Raw genomic sequence first — 20,336 nt, 5'->3', positions numbered from 1 at the left:
ACTAAGGTCAGGGATCACCCTGCAAGAGATTCCAGCCACAGGTGCCATTTCCAAACAGTAAACTCCACAGCTTTTAGTTTAAAAGCTTAATCACCTCCACTGTTCATTTGTCATCGATACAACTGATACAACACTGATACAATGAACAATGAATGTTGCATATTTTATTCTATGTTATATGTATTATAGAATTTGGATATAACTATATCTGTAAATATTATGTAAAATTTAAATATGAAAATGAGCTTCAGAACTGGTTCTTCTAAAGATAAAAAAATAAAGTTAAATAATTTCAGAATTACACTTGGCTTAAATCACTTCCGGCAAAATATCCGTTTTTACAAATTAGTTATTTTTTAATTATTTTTATGATTATTGGTTGCCCCTTGAGACGCACAGCTCCCTCGTTCCCAGACCTTCATTCCTCCTTTCATTAAATGTTTTTTTATTTTTTTTTTAGAGAACGGGGCCGCGCAGCGCACTAACGCAAAATGGCTGCAGTCGCTGCAGCCCTGCGGCTGTGGGTGTGTGCAGAAATGCACGTAACCACTCCGGTCACACGGGAGTGTCGCAAAGGGGAACCCAGTGCGTGCTACACCGCTTTCGGTGACCCACTGCATTCGTTCGTACTTCTGTAAATACTAGCATGTTGGCTATTATAAAGAAGTAGGCCATTCCTATACAGCGGACTTTATTGGGATACGGTGATATTACGGGGTACGTAAGTGGTTTTGAGTTCGGGAATGGCACAGCCCCGCGTTCGGCATAGCCGAGCTGCCGCCGATTGGTTGAGAGCTACCCGAGGCGAGCCGAAGCAGGCCGAAGCTGTGTGCGGTAAACAAACGCGCAGTGCGCATGCGCACTCGCGACAGCAAAATGGAGGACGACTGTACTTCTCAGTGCTGAGAAGAAGAATCGGTATCTTTATTGAGGTTCTGGAGATAAGACGCGCTCACCACTATTTGTTTTACCGCTGACTGTGAGTATACCCGTTTGGGTTGGGGCCTGGGAGTAGAGTTTTATCTGTGCTTTTCTCAGTTTCTCTTTGATTTTAGGCGCTGCTTGGTATTACGGGTAAACAGTCTGATGGCTACCCACTTCTCTTATCGTTTCTATTTTGTGAGTTTAATCTTAATTTATAACTGACTGTATTGTCTCAGTTTATGTTTGACGTTAAACCGTCTGAAGTGCGCTTCGGTCGTATAAGTATTCTGCTTTGCGTATAACTGCGAAGTTAGCCAATCGGCTACGCTGCTAACTGGTATTTATATTATGGAATGGAGCTGGGCCTCCTCGGCTTTTTAAATGGACGCGGAGAGCAGCCAATCAGAAGCCGAGTCGCTCTAGCCATGGGTGGTCACGTGTGCCCGCCAGGCTGGTGGAACAGGGCGGACTGGATCTGGGAGGACAAAGCGGGGTCCACGGCTGGCACCGCCCCCTGCGCATGTCGGGCGGACGCGAGTGACACGGGGATTGTTTGGGTCCCACTGTATCCGCGCAGTCACCACACTTGGCAGTATTCTGTATGACGTCCTACACTGAATCTGATCGATCAGTATAAAAGTTATCCAGCTGTACAAAAGCTTCTTTTTAAATGATTTTACTCTGAGACGTGGTAAGATAAACGGTTCCATCTATCCTTATAAAGCCCTAACACTAACCCTGTGAATTATGCGTCTCCTAAATGTTAGAGAGTTATTAGTCGATAAGATTCTGGGAAGCAGCATTAATCATGATAGGAGGAAATTTACCTACCGCCTGAGGAGCTCAGGCATAGTCTGATTATCGGTTCTGTCTTCGGGATGTGGATGACGAATTGCTGCCACCCACTTAGCGGTTTGGGTCTGGGCATGTAATGACGTGTATGGATTAAATGCACCCAAACAGCAGAGGGAGTGATGCTTTATGCTTGTTTTTTAAACCTCTTTTTTTAACCTGTTAACTTCTTTATAGTCAGCAAAAGTTGGTTACTTTAAATAGCCTAGAAAGCAATTGCGGTGAATATTAGTATATGATCTGCATTGTTTTCTGTGTCCAGAGATAAAGCATCAAGCCGCAATGACTTCAGAGCCTGGATCTCAGAATCCCAGCTCCAAGAGCATCATGACGTTCTATCCCAGCAAAGAGGAGTTCAGGAACTTCAGCCGGTACATCGCCTACATGGAGGCTCAAGGGGCTCACAAGGCTGGTCTGGCCAAGGTAGGTGACCCGCTGTGACCCGACGATTGGCCTGGAAACCGTAATCAGGACATTTATGGGGCTTTGTGTGTCCTCTTCTGGGTACTTGGTGGAATGTGGCATTAAGGGGACATGGCCTTAAACATTAATGATGCTCACGGGGCTGTGTGTCTTCCTTACACCCCAAGCGGTCCGGGCACGCGGCCCACCGGATGCAGCAGTCAGTCCTTTTTTTATTTATAAAGCACAACTGAAGTTTACCAAGTGCTGTGCATTATTTACAAAAAAAGTGAAGTGATACAAGCATAAGACTCAGTGTTAGAGTAATAGTGCCCAGCCGATGACAGCTGCATAGGTGAGGCAGACAAACAGACAAACAAAAATTGTTAATCTGGAATAAATGCTGATCGGAACGAGTGGGTTTTTGGAGGAGATTTAAAAAGAGTAATTGATGGGGAGTACCTGATGTTAAAAGTGTGAATGCAGATAAGGCAGCTCATCCTTCAGCTTTAGTCGGGCTTATGGACTAAAAAGCAAAGGTCAGCTAAGGTCAGACGACCTTAGCTGCCTGGGAAGAGTGTGATGATGAAGCAAATCAGTGACATCATTTTAATGCTTTATAAACAATTAATAGATTTTTAAACTGGATCCTTTGTGGGATTGGAAGCCAGTGTAATTAAACCAGAACTGCTGTAATGGGCTCCTTCCCTTTCACCCTGCTTGCTGGTCTTTGTGCAGCCATGATTACGGACTCCCACGTAAAGAGAATTTCCGTAACCTACAGAGGTCACATGACCTGCGATTACATCTGCGGTGGAGGCTGTGCGGTTAGGCAGTGAGCCTCTGCTGCTTGGGGTCTCGGGGCAGGCAGGTGCGCAGTGCTCCATGACGCTTTGCAGCGGCGTGCTGCACGTCGTCCCGCAGCGCACATTCTCCTGCATCACGGACCGCTGTGCACTTTCGGCGTGGTGCTTGTGTCTCCCGGAAAGGGGACCATGCATGTGCTCTTTATTTAACGGTGATATTGCAGGCCGTCACCCACATTCAGTGCTCACTCGCTCGCTGGTGTACTGCTGTGTTTTCCGTCAGCCCTCGTCGCCCTGTCGGTTAAGAGTGCCCCTTCTTTCAGTTTCCATTTCCTGTGGTTTAAGCTCTGAAACCTGCGCCCCCGCCCCCCCATCTCGATATGCATTTTAAGAAGAGTGGCGTCCCTGTGTGCCGGTATGATGGGATCCTTCTCTGGATGTTTAGATCATTCCCCCGACGGACTGGAAGCCCCGGACGTCCTACGATGACATCGATGACCTGCTGATCCCGGCCCCCATCCAGCAGGTGGTGACAGGCCAGTCAGGCCTCTTCACCCAGTACAACATCCAGAAGAAGCCGATGACCGTGCGCGAGTTCCGCAAGACCGCTAACAGTGACAAGTAAGTGGGAAGCGTCCAGCCCATCGTCACGCAGCCTGACCCTGACCTCAACCTGCTCTATAGCCACATCTGTGCCTGAGTGTTACGAGCTTGTTGGCACGAAAAGGCCCCCAGTCACCCATCCTGCTTTTTCTGCAAACACACTTCAGGTTCTGCAGCCCCCGCTATGTGGATTTTGACGAGCTGGAACGGAAGTATTGGAAGAACCTGACCTTTAACCCCCCTATTTATGGGGCAGATGTGAACGGCACCCTCTATGACCCGGTAAGGGATGCTGGGGCTGTTCTTGGAGGCGGGGTTGGGGGGGTTAGAGGACCCGAACTAATCGTATCAATGTAGGCAATGCAGCTGAATTCTTGAAAATAGGAACATGAGTATTTTGCTAATCAGAAGTATATATTACTTTGATCAGTGTACTGAGTTCTGTAATTGAAGGAAGTGGTGAGGCTCGGCAATAAGCAGAGACTGTCTGTAACCGTCTTCCTGTGTCAGGACGTGACAGAATGGAACATCGGCCACCTGAACACCATCTTGGACATGGTGGAGCGAGAGAGTGGCATTACCATCGAGGGGGTGAACACGCCCTACCTCTACTTCGGCATGTGGAAGACCACCTTCGCCTGGCACACAGAAGACATGGACCTCTACAGCATCAACTACCTGCACTTCGGGGAGCCCAAGTCATGGTACCCAGTGATGTCACTTGTAACAGTCTGAGCTAATGTTACATCAGATCCGTACAGAGATCTCGCGCAAAGGCCGCGGCCCGATCACTTACAGGACTGTCTCTCTCTTCCTATTTTCTCATTTCATGAGCATTAAAGGTCATGTCTGAGTGTCTTTTTAATGAAGGTCATCTTTGTATCTGTCTCCATGAATAAAGTGCAAAAGCATTTCCGCTGATGGTCTTCTAATTGTAGTCATGGCGACCCGTACATTTACACCCCACAGGTACTCTGTCCCCCCAGAGCACGGCAAACGACTTGAGCGTCTAGCTAAAGGTGAGTCACGCATCGCAGGAGCTCCAGCCGCCATGATGCTCTGCCTGCGTGATGGAAAGCGGAGCCTCACGCCTTTAACGTCCCGCCAACAGGTTTTTTCCCCGGAAGCTCCCAGAACTGCGAGGCATTTCTCCGGCACAAGATGACTTTGATCTCGCCATCCATCCTGAGGAAGTACGGCATTCCCTTTGAAAAGGTGAGCGCAGCCAGGATGTCCTCCTTTGCCATTCCGCCCGTCGGCTAAAACACGGGAGCGTTGGAGCCTCACGCCGTGGCGGCTGGTGTGTCCCCCTCAGATGACTCAGGAGGCCGGCCAGTTCGTCATCACCTTTCCCTATAGCTACCACGCCGGCTTCAATCACGGCTTCAACTGCGCCGAGTCCACCAACTTCGCCACGCAGCGCTGGATCGATTACGGGAAGCAGGCTATTCTGGTAAGCGGCGTGTTCTTCCTGCACCACGTTTCCTGCCTCTTCCCTCACCGGTTTGTTTTTATTTGCCTTTCTAAGCAAAGCCTCGTCGAGTTGAGTTTGAGCATGTTGGGACACTGATGCTTTGGCTCCCATCTGCTGCACAGTGCTCCTGCAGGAAGGACATGGTGAAGATCTCCATGGACGTGTTCGTGCGCAAGTTCCAGCCCGAGCGCTACAAGCAGTGGAAGGCAGGCAAGGACGTCGTGTCCATCGACCACTCCAAGCCAACACCGGAAGCGGCGGAGTTCCTGGGAGGCGAGGGCCAGCCTGGCGGCAGGGCCCAGTACGCAGGAGAGGGCGGGGGCACAGAGGAGGAGACCAAGAGGTCCGTCTCAAGAAGCCTCATCTTCTGCCTGATTTCTGGCGGTCTTGACGAGGCTTTTTTCTAGACGACAGGACTTATTCCCTCAGCGGCTGCCCTTGTAATGTGGATGTTCGGCCTAGTTTGAGGCCAGTCACATAGATTTCCTTTCCTATTCCTCTTACACATCTTTGATGTTTGTGGCTGTAGACCTCTGCTAGCAGCAGATTGAGCTGAGCTGCCAAAGCACCGCTTTAACCTCCCCGGAAAGCGTGGCTAATCCAGCACGCCTCTTACGGCGGGGTTAGCGGACGTGCCGCCTTCTCCAGCCGCTTTCTGGAGTTCTGTGGTTTACCTTTGTTTGCATCTCCCTTCTTTGCCCTTTCTCTTCATGCTCAGCCTCTCCAAGCAGAGGATAGGGACCAAGCGACACAGGGTGTGCTTGGAGGTCCCCGAGGAAGTTCTCCAGAGGGAGCGGGGCGTGGAACACGAGGGCGAGCGGCTCCGGCTGTCACCCGCAGCTGGGTGCCGAGTGCCGCAGGAAGGTGAGGGAGCCGGACGCCTGCTTTGCTGCTCTCTACTCTTACTGTTAAGCTGTACCTGTGAAAAAGAGAATTGTTTCATTATTATATCATTTTCCAAAATGATGTTAGGACTTGCATGTTGTTTTCTATTGGCTTTTCTGATTGGCTGTAGCAGTCTCCATGTTTGAGCCAATCAGGGGCTGGCAGCTAGTGACTATCTTATGGCGGTGTTGCAGGCACGCCGGAGTGTGGGCCGGGCTACGGGGTCGAGGAGCTCTGCTTCCTGCAGGTTCTTCCAGGTGACTGCACCCCTGCTGAGGAAGAGTGTGACGACGGGCCCCCCCGAGATGATCCGAACAGCCTGCCCCCACTGCCTCGTACCCCCAGCCACTGTTCCGCAGTAGCCGGCCCCAGTGGGAGACCTCGGCCCTTCCCCAAACCCGGCGTGGCCAGTCTACTTGTACACAGGGCCCTGAGTCCGTCTGACGCCCTTCATGTCCACAGCTACGCCAAAGGGGATTACAGCAGTGCTGCAGTCCCCAGCCGGGAGGACAGGCCGGCACTGGGCATGGACGACACCCTGTCTGACGGCGAGAAGGTCAGTCTGCGGCCTGCCGTCCGTGTGCCCCCGCTGTCCGTGTGCCCCCGCTGTGCGGTGCGTCTGCATGTCATGGGATGTATGTGTCACCATGGCTACTGCATTGCTGATCTGCTTCTGAACTTGATGCAAGCTCTACCCCACCTGCAAGCGGTGATCAGGGCCCTGAAAGCGTGTATCCTAACCCTGACCCCACAGATAAATAAGCCTGATAAATGTCATTTGGCCTGTGTACTCTGCATGGGGCGGCATCTCTGCATAGTCTAATACTGTAATATATGACACCTTCACACAACAGCAACTTTTTTTCAGGAACTGAAACCTTTTTCCGGAACTTGCATCTTTTGTCGTGTTCATGTCACAGAAACCTGGTCCTGTAGTAGTTCCTCGGAGGCAGTTCCACACCGCTTTTTAGTTCCTCCTCCAGACTAGGTACTTTTCATTAGGACACATGCTGCCGGGGAGGGATTTGCAGCAATAACCTGCTCATGGGCTGGCCACAAGCACTGCACGTTACCCGGGAATGCTAGCAAAAGAGGCATCTTAGTGGAACAAAAACTGAGCGAGGAGAATTATATTTCTACTTCAGTTGGAGTAAAGTGAATACATTTTTTTGCTCGCGTCTCCATATTTCTGCATCAGAATAACCGATGCGCTTTTGTCTAATATCGTCAGTGCCAGAGGTGAAACCTATTAGCACTTATTAGCAGAATAACATAATATCATTTTTATTCTGTGGAAAATGGAATTGATCTGCTGGCCGGATTCAGTAATGGATTATAAACATGTTGCGGGTTATATAAATAAAAGGCCGTGTCCTGTTTTGGTCACAGTCGATCCCCTCAATAACAAACAAATAACTGACAAAACATCTCGTTTATCCTGCATCGCTTTGGTGCGCTGGAGTAGTTTCATATGAAATTATGTGTGAAGTTTAACCCACTAACTTTCTGCGTCTCCCATGCATATTTAGCATAAAGGTCCCCGATCTGTTGTAGTAAGTCCCCGGTCATGCCCAGGAAATTGTAACCAGAAAACAGGTTCTTCAACTATGATGTGAAAGTGCCCTATAATATAGATGTAATAATGGAACACTCTGTCCACTAGGGGGCAGATGAGGCAGAAGAGAACAAGAGCATGAAGAGTAAGCGGCAGCCTCTCAGCAAGCTTCCACGTCTCCACCCACTGCTCAGGGACTGCATCAGTGACGAGGGTGAGTGCCGGCTCCTGATTGGTCATTCCGCATTGTCTGTGTGCTCATTGGATGTCCTGTCTGCACTGCTACACCCTGAGCCCTCTGCTTACCGATAACATTATCTTCGAACTGGGTCTGTTACTGGTTCAGGATGCAGGGCCTGTTTTCTTAGATACCTCTAGTAAGACTATCTCTCCTGAAGTTTACCAGACAAACCACACATAATCTGTTTTTTACAATTCATTTATAACCTGCTCTCAAGTTACGCCCTTCTTTGAAGTCTTATAATTCCTGCTTGTGAAGAAACAAGTTTGGTTAAGCTTTTGTGGTTTAGTGATATATTTATTTCATTTGTTTGTTTCTGATGGGATGTAAGTAGAGCTGGGCTCTTGACTTCTGCTTTGTGTCTGAGGAATCGGATGAGCTGCTCTGTGTGGTCCGCAGTCGGTCATCATGGCAATTAGGGTTATAGAATGTCCCTAAGTAGGTTCTAAACCACAAACGTTCCTGAGCTGTGGCGAGCCGAGAGCAGCCATGGTGAATATGATTGCAGGATTAATGCCAAAAGCTTTTTAATTATTGCAGGAAATTGATCAGACACGATGCTTATGTGAAGTATTCAGACTTTCGGGACATGCAGACTGTCCGTACTTTAATCTCGCAGTGCAAAAGTGACTGTTTCAAGTGATATGGGTGTGTGAGAACCAGAGATGGGCACCTGGAGGCATGTGGAGAATATCCAGCTATGGAACACCACAATACTCCAAATTGTATATGATTTAAAATAATGGTACAAAATATATAATATTTTCTAATAACATTGTGATTATTACTAGACAGTCATTTTATATATATAATTTCTGTTTGACATTAAAGTTCAGCTTTTCACATTGACATGTTTCCGCATGACGTTTGAGAGCTGGCTTATCTGCCAGTGCCACTTCTCGTAACGAAGTTGCGTTCTGTCTGTGACTATGAGGGGAGCTTAACAGATATTAACAGTATGTTTTAAAAACTAAAGAAGACCTCTTTGAAATTAACGCTAAGCACGTCCTACTGCCTGAACATTTGGAGGAGCTGGAAACAGATACCTGGAGAAATGTAATATACTGGTGGGCTGCCAAGAATACAGGTGAAATGAGAATATGATACGAATAGTGTGTTTTTTCTGAAGAAGAGTATCTGTGTCTGTGTTAGGCGTGGGCCCGGTTAGGCGTGGGCCGAGTTAGGCGTGGGCCCGGTTAGGCGTGGGCCGAGTTAGGCGCGGGCCCGGTTAGGCGCGGGCCCGGTTTGTCATACGCCCGGTTAGGCGTGGGCCCGGTTAGGCGTGGGCCCGTTTTGTCATACGCCCGGTTAGGCGTGGGCCAAGTTAGGCGTGGGCCCGGTTAGGCGTAGGTCCGGTTAGGCGTGGGCCCGTTTGTGTCATATGCCCAGTTAGGCGTGGGCCCGGTTAGGCGTGGGCCCGGTTAGGCGTGGGCCGAGTTAGGCGTGGGCCCAGTTAGGCGGAGGCCCGGTTAGGTGTGGGCCCAGTTAGGCGGAGGCCCGGTTAGGCATGGGCCGAGTTAGGCGTGGGCCCGGTTAAGTGTAGGCCCGGTTAGGCGTGGGCCGAGTTAGGCGTGGGCCCGGTTAAGTGTAGGCCCGGTTAGGCGTGGGCCCGGTTAGGCGGAGGCCCGGTTAGGCGTGGGCCGAGTTAGGCTTCAGCAGTATTACTGTAAAACGGTATGACTGAGATGTTTTGGGTATACTGCAGCAAAATTAGATACCACCCAAGCCTACTTCCACTCATTTACTTTGCAAAGTTTGTGACGCAGTTACTGTTTCTGCCTTACCTGCATTGTAAAAGTTTTCTGTGTTCAGTCACATATGCCAATTGTAATGATGCCCTGTAGGCTAACTACAGACAGCTATAGGGTTCAGTTCTTGCAGTGGTACCTCGGAACACGAACTTAATTCATTCCAGAAGGCTGGTCATGTTGCCCATACCTGGTCTTGACTGTCGCGCTGCCCCCTACAGAGCTGCAGGAGCAAACGACCGAAGATGATGAGGACATCCAGGAGTCTGAAGCCTGGGCAAAGCCGCTGGCTCAGCTGTGGCAGAACCGTCCTCATAACCCCAAAGCAGAGAGGGAATACAACCAGAGAATGGGCCTTCAAGCGCCCTACTGCGCCATCTGCATGCTCTTTCAGACATATCAACAGGTGCGGTAGCACTTCAGCCAACAGGCTGCTAAGCGCTAAGGCTAATTCCTCACTGTAGACATATCAGCAGGTGTGGTGGGGGCTCCTCTGTCGGCAGGTTTAGTGATGTGTGATTGTGTGTCCAGTCTGAATTTGACTGCAGCAGCCAAAAGCTCCCAGAAGCCGATGGCAAGTGGCCCAGGTCCAAGCCGCTGATCCCAGAGATGTGCTTCACCAGCACCAGCACCTCAGAGGTGCACATCTCCACGCCCTACATGGAGGAGGATAACACCAGTTTGCTTGTCAGCTGCTGCCAGTGCAGCGTCCGCGTGCACATCAGTGAGTATCTGGTGCACTTTGGAACAGACAGGGACAGCGGGGGCGGGGCCACAGTGTGTGTGGGGTGGGCTGAGGTCGCACCATGCTCCTCGTGTGCATGTCAGCCTCTGGCGTCTCCTGTCTGTCTCCATCTGCACAGGAAGCCAGCAGCAGCCCTATTAATGACGTCATAGATCAGGGTATTTTTTTTTTTCGGATCTCCTGTGAGTTAAAGAACTGTGTTTAATCCAGTGACTCCTCTTCATCCCTTCAGTTTTGAGAGCTGCTTTCTATGTTCCCATCTCACTGCATCACCAGGCCCTTTGCTAAATTTCGTGCAAACCCACCTGCATAGCAGTGGTGCTGTTTTGAGGTACCCAGCAGCGGAAATGTACTGAAAGGAAACTGAAAATCTTTCTGCGGCTGTAAATCAAATGCGTGCATGATGCACGCTCTGGAAAGGCTGGGTCAAGGGTGGCATTGGGGTGGAGGCCGTTGGTGTCTAACCACGAGACCCCGAAAAGCATCCGAAAAGAGACTGAGCCTCAGCTATGTTTGCTGGCACACACTGGGTTTCGGTGGAAAATTTGAAGGATTTCAGCAAATACTGGAAAAGTCAGTGTGTACAATAGCAACAGGTGGCAGGCTGGCATGTTTGTAGTGCTAACAGCGCCGGCTGAGGTGTCAGCGAATGCCCTCCATCACAGTGACCTCCGCAGGCCTGCCCTTACTGCTGCTCAGGGAGCCCCTGGGCAGTCAGGAGTTGAAGCCAAACCTACTTTAAATGTGAGATGAACCTCCTTACTAAACAACCCTGTTCCCCTGCCACCCTCAACAGCATTAGCAAGTGATGAAGATTGTACATTAGCTGGGTGCCACAATATAGACGGCAAAAGGGGAACTGGGACCAAAAATGTCTCTGTGTACCTGTCTGTGTGTGTGTGTGTGTCTGTGTGTGTGTGTGTCTGTGTCTGTGTGTGTGTGTGTGTGTGTGTGTGTGTCTGTGTGCCTGTCTGTGTGTGTGTGTGTGTGTGTGTGTGTCTGTGTGCCTGTCTGTGTGTGTGTGTGTGTGTGTGTGTGTGTGTGTGTCTGTGTGCCTGTCTGTGTGTGTGTGTGTGTGTGTGTGTGTCTGTGTGCCTGTCTGTGTGTGTGTCTGTGTGTGTGCCTGTCTGTGTGTGCCTGTCTGTCTGTGTGCCTGTCTGTGTGTGCCTGTCTGTGTGTGCCTGTGTGTGTGTGTGTCTGTGTGTGTGTCTGTGTGTCTGTGTCTGTGTGTCTGTGTGTGCCTGTCTGTGTGTGCCTGTCTGTGTGTGTGTCTGTGTGTGTGTGTGTCTGTGTGTGCCTGTCTGTGTGTCTGTGTGTGCCTGTCTGTGTGTGCCTGTCTGTGTGTGTGTCTGTGTGTGTGTGTGTCTGTGTGTGCCTGTCTGTGTGTCTGTGTGTGCCTGTCTGTGTGTGTCTGTGTGTGCCTGTCTGTGTGTCTGTGTGTGCCTGTCTGTCTGTCTGTGTGTGTCTTTCTGTGTGCCTGTGTGTGTATATCTGCCTATATGTATGTTATGTAAAATGTATGTATTTAGTTGTTAGTTCGATGGTATTTCGCCTGTTGCCCTGCCGCCGGTCAGCCAGTGCGTACGCTCTCCACTCCGCAGGCTGTTATGGCGTTCCCCGTGAGAAAGTGTCCGATGAATGGAGGTGTGCCCGCTGCGAGTCCAACGCCTTGACTGAGGTCAGAGCCCCGTGTCCCTGCCCCCCCGTACCACACATCCCAGTCTTGTAGCTTGGATTGATCATTTTTCCTTTTCCCCTCCTGCAGGATTGCTGTTTGTGCTCATTAAGAGGGGGGGCCCTGCAGAGAGCGAACAACGACAAGTGAGTGTGTCACAGCCTGAGCGGGGGCCGCCCTCTAAGGGAGTCAGCTGCTCTGTTTGCCGCAAAAACCGGTTTGGTTGTTATTTTGGTGGAAGAGGGCAGATGTGAATTTCTATGCCAAGTGTTCAATTTTCAATTAATGGACGTTTCCACGTTATCAGCGAAACTAAGGCAGCCTCACAGGCCCTGACTTAGACCCCCTTCCCCTCCCAGGTGGGTCCACGTCCTGTGCGCAGTCGCTGTCCTGGAGGCTCGGTTCCTCAACCTAGTGGAGCGCGGTCCTGTGGACCTCAGTGGGATCCCCCTGCAGAGGTTTAAGCTGGTGAGCCGGGTCCGCGGGGCGGGGGCACATGGATGTCCGTCAGGACGCAGTGGAAGGGGAGAGAGCAGTTTTTTTTTTTTTATTCGGGTGAAAACGTAGGAGTTTTACTCCGTCAGCACAGCAGGCAAACCTGTTTGGAGCCTGAAGCTGCCAATGTGGAGTTCAGTCTGTGTGCACCTGTCGGAGCCGGTTTAACCCACCTCTGTCCCCACCCTTCCCAGAAATGCCTGTATTGTAAGAAGCGCATGAAGCGCGCTGTCGGCTGCTGCGTGCAGTGCTCCCACGGCCGCTGCTCCACCTCCTTCCATGCCAGCTGCGCTCAGGCTGCCGGTGTCCTCATGCAGCCTGACGACTGGCCCTTTGTCGTCTACGTCACATGCTGGCGGCACAAGGGGCCGGGCCACGGCGAGGTAGGCGGGCTCCGGCCGGGGAGGGGCACGGCGCCGTGTGGCGACGCCCCGTGACTGACCGGCCCGCTTGTTCTCTCCCTCGCCGTCCAGAGGAACCGGGCCAGCCTGCGGGACCTGGAGGCCGGGCAGAAGGTGATCTGTAAGCACAAGAACGGGCGTTACTACCAGTGCGAGATCGTACAGCAGACCAAGGCCACCTTCTATGAGGTCATCTTCGACGATGGCTCCTTCAGCGACAACCTCTTCCCCGAGGACATTGTGGTGAGTCCCCTGTCACATGTCCACCCCTACCCACTCCCCAGTTGTAGCACTGCGTAACGTGCACATGACGCCCTGCCACAGAACCGCGACTGCGTGCAGCTGGGCCCGCCAGCAGAAGGGGATGTGGTTCAGGTGCGCTGGACCGACGGCTTGGTCTACGGAGCCAAGTTTGTGGCTGCCCACGTCATCCCGATGTACCAGGTGCGTGCAGAGGGTGGTGCCGGTTCCTGGGGGAGGGGGCCTGTGATTTCGCATGCTGAGTTCAGGGTCAGATTCCTGATCGATCACTCGGCGCAGGTGGAGTTCGAGGACGCGTCCCAGCTGACTGCCAAACGTGACGATGTCTACACGATGGACGAGGAGCTGCCCAAACGGGTCCGGACACGCCTGGTGAGCGAGAGCGACACAGCAATCCAGCTTGCATGGCTTTAGGCGATGCCGTTCACGTGTGATGGCAGTAATTAACACGGGGGGGGGGGGGTCTCAAGGCTGTAATCGGGGTGTCTGGGGGCTCTCGGTGGACCCTGAGTGACGTGCTGACAGAGGGGTTCTGGGTTTGTCCTCAGTCGGTGGCATCGGATATGCGGTTTGACGGCATCTTCACCGAGAAGGAGGTGAAGCGGGACTCCAAAAGGCAGCGGGTCATCAACTCCCGGTACCGGGGAGATTACATCGAGCCAGTGATCTACAGAGCCATCATGGAGTGAACGCCCCCAGCCCCCAGCCCTCCAACCACAGCCATCACAGCACTTGCGCTCACTGTACAAAACTTAAGTTATGAACTGACTGAGCGGAATTCTGTGCAACGGCGGCTTGTGGTGGAACGATGCCTCCCCTCTCCACCTGTAATCGAAGCGGATGTCCACGGGCCTAGGCCTGCGCTGATCAGCTCAACCAGTATCACGCTGAGGTGGTACGACTGATGCAGTCCTGAAAATGCCAGCCTTTCAGTGATTTAACAGACGTGGCCGAAAGGCATGGGGGCGTTCCCCTGGAGGTCACCAGCCTGCCTCGCACCGCTAAGAAGCTGTGCTCTTCCTCCGCTGGTTTCTGTCCTCTTTGGGGTTCGGACGCTGCTGGGCGTCTAAGTGCCATTCTGCGAGCAGCAGCCCCCCCGCTCAGTGACACCCAGCCGCCATCAAAACTGAGCCTCCTTTGTGAACCCGGCCTTCATGAAGTGCTTTACAGTCTGGCAATAGCTTGTTTTAACTTTTAATATTCAAAGTGTGATTTAGCCAACAGCCGGTTCGGTTTCCTTCTGAAGATCCAGTGGGTGAAGCCAAGCCTTAATCTCCAGGTCTCCCATTTTACCTTGTATTTGGTTTATTAATCTTTACATCGAAGGTTTCCATTGAAATACTCAGTTAATTTAAGCTTATCTATAAATTATTATTATTATTTTTACAGTAGCTTATTAGCATTACAATTTTATTCCAAAGTTTATCTATATTTGTTATCCAGATAGGTCTGTCTGAGCTGGGTGAGGGTTATTTGGTAGGGGGAGGAGTCGCTTCTGGCCCAGCTCTCGCGCCTCACCCAGGTGCTTTTCCGGAAGGATCCGCTCTCTGGGACTGTCACCTTCAAGGATCCCTCCTGCCCGAGCATCTTTAAAGTGGCACATTTGTGTGACTATCTAGTGCAGCGCACCCCGGTGGATACGGGACGATCTGCGTCACCCTGTAACAGTTGCTATGGAAACCACGCCTGTTGCACGTTGTTCCGTGCTGGACCAAGGAGACCAGGAGCTCCAGCGCTGTACCAGCCCACACGCAGTCTGTTTACAGCACGGAGACTCCGAACAGCTCAGGCATGGAAAGGAATAGAATGAACCACTCTGTGTGTGTGTTGCATTACTGTAAAAATACATTTTCTATTTTTTTCCAGGTTATGTGTTGTGGTCATCCTGTGTAGTACATTCTCTCTGGGTAGAAATGTGTGTAGCGAAGCTGTCGGTAGTGTCTCTGAAATGAGCGTGATCTTCGAGATCTTGGAGATCCCCACCCGGTCCTCCCCACTGCGCCATGTGCTCAGACACGCTCTCTGCCACTTTCCAGCCCGACCCGGGGCTCCACTGCTTCTCTGATCCCAGTCCACTCCTGGCTTCAGTAAAGCATTCGGACTGATGCACCCATCGCCTGACGTCTCCTTTCTGTCTCCTGCCAGCCTCACCACACTGTGACCTGCCTTATATTCGCCCTTTCATGACTCACGTGCTGGCTGCTGACTTCTCACCGAAGTTCGGTGACCGGGGTTCTTACGAAACAAGAAAAACAAGAAACATTTGCACGCACAGTTGCACAAATGTTTTTGGGATCTTTAAAGAAAAGCTTTAACCTTAAAAATCTTCGCACATTTAGGCCTAAGATTGGCCCAGAATGGCAATAGGGACGTCTTGGAGGAAATGGGGTAAAACATTAGCTGTGGAGTTTAGGGGGAAATGTGCATCTAAGCTGCATTTGCAGTTAGTTTTAGAGCTTGTTGAAACGCGTGTTAATAAATATAGACTCATTAGTGGCATGTATACAACTAACATTCAGCATTTGTTTTGTTTTAAATGAATGCCCACATTATGTAGCCATATATATATATATATGTGACGTCGCTTTATTATTGAGCTCAAGGGAATAACCACGTCGACAGTATCTCCTTCGTAATGTTCTAAAGACTTTCTGGTCAACATAACCTTTATCGGGGTACATTCATAAGTCGCTGCCCCTCCTCTGAACCAGATCAGACTGGTTAGGGTGGGGGCTGCACTTCCTAACAAGCATATGCCTTATGCAGATTGCATCTTTCAAACGTATATGTCACATGCTGCGTGCTGTAGGCCTGAGGCACGTGGAGTGGGGGGGGCTTTGTGGTGTTCCTGCCATGTCCTGCGACGTGCGCTCGATGCTCACACCTTTGTCCCCTAGTCTGCATTTCTTGTCATTTCTAACAAGTACTATGTTCCAAAACATGAGCGAAACACACAGGCTAAAAGAGAATTGAGGTTTGCGCTATCTCGTGTCAGCTGTCTGTCACCCGGGTGTTTGCAATAATATAAAAAAATATGTTCCAGAGCTAATTACAAAAATCTTTCTCCCTCTCGTCAATATTTCTCTTACACCACCCATGTTAGACTGCCGAGGGCTGTTCCACTGGGACTGTGTGAAGGATCGGCCCAGGCTGTTGTGCAGGTTCTGTGAGGAAACCGTTTTCTGTTCTCCTTGAAGTACTGAGAGCTCTTGGAGTTTTAGTGACAGTATTATACCAACGGGAAGCGGCTGACACGTCAGGGACACCCCAGTCTATTGGTCCATACGCTGTGGCTGGTATGAACCAATTGTCAAGACAGTATATTAAGTTTCCCTAGTGTGGATGTATAGGCAAATATTACAGTGCAACTTACATTAATGTCCTGCTTCCCTAATGATGTCAGTGCTGTTGACTGTAATGAAAGGGGCATCAGAGGATGAAGCTATGAAGCTGCATCAGTGCCGGACAGCAGTCTGGTTCTCCACTAACATTCTAAGAAGCAGCAATGTAAGTCATTTACTTTATATATATATATATGTGTGTGTGTGTGTGTGTGTGTGTGTGTGTGTGTGTGTGAGTGAGCGGGTATACCTATCCTTATGGGGACACAATGTCCGGTTTCCTGGTCCCCATAAGGGAAAACTCTGTTTTATAAAATCAGTGACTGCTATGAAAAAACTAAAAATGCAAAAACTCTTGTATTTTGTTTGGTTACTTATGGTTATGGTTGTCATAGTTAGCGTTAGCATTTTTCCCATAGAAGTGAATGAGCGGGCCCCATAAGGATAGGTATACCCTACGTGTGTGTGTGTGTGTGTGTGTGTGTGTGTGTGTGTGCCAAACTCCTTTAATTTTAACATGTTGCTCACAGGAGACAGCAGGCGCCCACATACTGCCCTTCTGTTTCTTATGTGTCACCCTGGAAGATGTATTACCCCATAAGATGGATTAGTCTTCCTCTGCTTCAGACACTGTAAAGTCTGCATTTCTCCGAAATCCAGTGTATCCGCCCTTGTTTGTGGCTCCAGTGTCTCTGATATGGCACTGCAGGGTGTAGCATGTGCACGTTTGTACACACCTGGCTAATTTGCATTGCCGGTGTGGAGTAGTTAGTGGGTGGGAATGGGGGGGGTCTCTTAAGCGTGCACACATGCAAATGTTTATAAGTGGCATTTATACCCTGTACGGTGTGGTTCGCGGTTTACCCAAGGTTTTATAAATCTGATTGAAGTCAGGTGAGCCGCTGATTTACCCGTCCGGGGGAGCCTTGTCCGTCGCGGAGCTGTGGCTGTGCGGCTGTTTCGCACGCTGCCGTGATGGAGCCCTCATCTCGTTTTGTGCAGCTGTGGGATGGAGGAGAGGCGACTCATTTCCGCATAGCATGAGGAACAGTGGGATAGGCGACCATGAGGCCTCATCTGTCAGACATGGAGGGGAAAACCAACCGAGCGGAATCTGTGACTGAACTGCAGAACCTGTCCACCTTGCAGCTTCATTTCCGTCACCGCAGTAAATGCGACCTGCAGGTGCATGCATGCTGCAGCACGCCTGCACACCCAGTTCAGCTCAGGATGGTATATAAGGGCACGGGCCCCTTTGGCTGTGAGCTCGCTGTACTTTCACTCTTCTCTGGCAATACCGTGTACAGCCCACATACCTGCACGGTCGCAGACCATCGTCACGCTGTGTGCTTAACCAGAACATAGTTACCATACAGTTCAGTGCCATGCAAAACACATGGCTCAATACAAATGTCAGTTTCTAGGTTCACAGTTCACTGCAATTTTTGTACAGCAGAATTTGTTTCAAAATTACTTATTGTTAAAACTGCAAACACAACTGGGAACGAAAGGCTATATGACAAGAAAAGCAAGAGACGGTAATTCACACGTTATACATTCTGTAGCGCGATTTGCATTGAGTCGTGTTCATAAGAGCAACAGACGAGCCAGTTTGCCCTTTTTATTAGTGCACAGATAAGTCAATAATTCACACACATGGCTCACAGCCACTGCAATAAATGGAAATTCACTGCAGTTTCATTTATGATCTCTGTAGAAACTGCAAATAAAAATGACACATGTTCAACCTTTGCGATGAGTTGGTGCTCCGTCCTGAGTTATTCCCTGCCTTGTGTGTATAGCCTCTGGGTTTGGCCTCATAAGGACCAGCTTGTATAAAACATATTACAAGTAGACATGTGCATCTTCATCACTGAGGCCACGGGATATGTATGTTAATGCACTGCCAACGACCCGATACATTAATCATGCGCACGAAGCAACTAATAAGGAGCTACAGTGTATTTTACTCCTTTTGCAACGCAGTGAGATTCAACATGATTTGATTCAACATAATGCAATTCAACGCCATAGGACACAATGTAGAAGCGGTTTCTAGAGCGGTTTCGATTACTCAGTATGGCGGAAGGAAGGTGAGCATAGCAGATTGACATTGGGACCATGTGATATGTTGTGTTCATCTGAATTGTGCAGATAAAGAAATCAGATTAACTGGAATGTGCTGCCGTAAAAAGCCATTCACTTGAAGCGGAACCGCTGTGCAATAAAGAGGAGTGTGCTCTTATCCAGTTTATGGCTATGTGGAATCAACTGTAGTACAAGCAAAACATACCTTCCGGAGAAGGGCTGACAAAGAGCAAGCCTGATAATAATAGGGACTGTTCCGGCATCTTCCACACACACACACACACACACACACACAGCACCCTGGTTCGATGGGCACCTTCTAGTCCGCTTATGGCAGCCTGCTCTTTGACATCCACAGGTGATGGGAGCTGTGGATTCACGGGTGGAGGGCTTCCGCAAAGCAGGACACCGGCACGAAAAAGAAGGCCGTCAAACTGACAGAGGGGATTTATAACACAACGCAGAAGCATTAAAATGGACCGAGGCCCCTTTAAGGAGAGTGTACAGAAAAACGTCCGTAAAACCCCTTAAAGTGAAAGTACGACCTCTCTTTTCACGTACCTTCCCCAGTCCGTTCAGCTGGCCAAAAAAATACAAGGCAACTAGACTAACCAGGGCCTGTTGGGTTTGGTTATTTGGCTTGTCTGTAGGTAGGACGTCAGGACCTATAACATCACTGTGTTTTCCACTGGGTGACATAACTTTGAAATGACACCTATTGGCATATCCTAGTGACCTATTTATAGTCCTGAGTGCTTGTCCACTGTGCCACTGGTGGAAACATCCAGTTGAACGAGGTGAAGAAACATGTTAATTGTCTACTAACAAAACCCGATCTTCGTCACCGTAGCTCCCGGAGCATGTGAACCCCGTGGAAGATTGTTTTCATAAGTAGCCGACGTTCAGACGCTCTGTCAGTGCTTTTATAGTCACTCGGGAAAGGAAGACCTGACCTTCTTGAAAGGGGGAATCTCACCTGACTAAGAGAGACGTATCAGAGCAGAGTGAGATGCCGCTGACCCAGGGAAGCTAAATATAAATGTAGGAAACGAAACGCGGCAAACGGCAAAGCCGCGTTATGAGTAGGAGGGTAATTTAGTGAATCACTGAGGTGGGGCCCCAGCTCGCTCTGCCACATTGCAGCTCGACGGATTGTGGGTTTGTTTCTGCTCATTGAGGCAACACGCAGGTACTGAGTGAGTGTGGGATTCCCCCAGCGCTACAGTCAATTGTAGGTCATCTTTTATACCTAGTTTAGTTGTGTGGTTACTTTTTATATTATCTAAATATATACTTTGTGAGTGATGAGTTTGTGGATGAGTGGTGAGTTTAGGGATGAGTGATGAGTTTGGGGTGAATGTTGAATTTAGGATGAGTGATGAGTTTGGGGAGTTTGGGGGTCAGTGATGAGTTTGGGGAGTTTGGGGGTCAGTGATAAGGTTGGGGTTGAGTGATGAGTTTGAGATGCGTGATGAGTTTGAGGGTGAGTGATGAGTTTGGGGATGAATAAAATAGTCCCACAGCTACAGCATTAATGCAGAATCGGCTACTGAATGAAATGAGGGTTTCTCTCCCTCAAAAAGGAGGCCGCAACATTTCCTTTTTAATTAAAAATGAACATACCATAACATACCATAACATACCATGAAGAATCAATGGGAAACCCCTGCATTTTCCCCACTCCGGTAAACTTCAAATCAGCAGGAGGATTTTGCAGCTTAATCACAGTCGAGTGATTTAACCCGCCTTCAGTGAAATCCCACAAATATTGCAGAATACTTTGAGATTAGCAGCTGAAATTAGGCATGGATTGGACAGAAAGTAATATTGAGTGGTGAGT

At 49.8% G+C, this 20,336-nt stretch overlaps 1 protein-coding gene across 1 annotated transcript; it reads left to right on the top strand.

Moving 5' to 3' along the window:
* Positions 1-556: 556 nt before the first annotated feature.
* On the top strand, positions 557-14,932 carry kdm4ab (lysine (K)-specific demethylase 4A, genome duplicate b). The gene is made up of 22 exons (XM_048988337.1): positions 557-979; positions 2,039-2,199; positions 3,430-3,605; positions 3,755-3,869; positions 4,098-4,291; positions 4,557-4,606; positions 4,699-4,802; positions 4,903-5,040; positions 5,184-5,404; positions 5,780-5,925; positions 6,141-6,502; positions 7,610-7,715; positions 9,712-9,896; positions 10,022-10,214; positions 11,837-11,913; positions 12,001-12,056; positions 12,270-12,378; positions 12,600-12,788; positions 12,879-13,049; positions 13,131-13,250; positions 13,347-13,439; positions 13,616-14,932. Exons 2-22 carry the CDS (start codon positions 2,059-2,061, stop codon positions 13,754-13,756), a joined length of 3,087 nt encoding a protein of 1,028 aa, XP_048844294.1. The 5' UTR covers positions 557-979; positions 2,039-2,058; the 3' UTR covers positions 13,757-14,932.
* Positions 14,933-20,336: the final 5,404 nt, after the last annotated feature.

The sequence above is a fragment of the Brienomyrus brachyistius genome, chromosome 21 (genome assembly GCF_023856365.1).
Source record: "Brienomyrus brachyistius isolate T26 chromosome 21, BBRACH_0.4, whole genome shotgun sequence".
NCBI classification, from domain to species: Eukaryota; Metazoa; Chordata; class Actinopteri; order Osteoglossiformes; family Mormyridae; genus Brienomyrus; species Brienomyrus brachyistius.
This window is presented reverse-complemented; position numbering and strand designations above follow the sequence as displayed.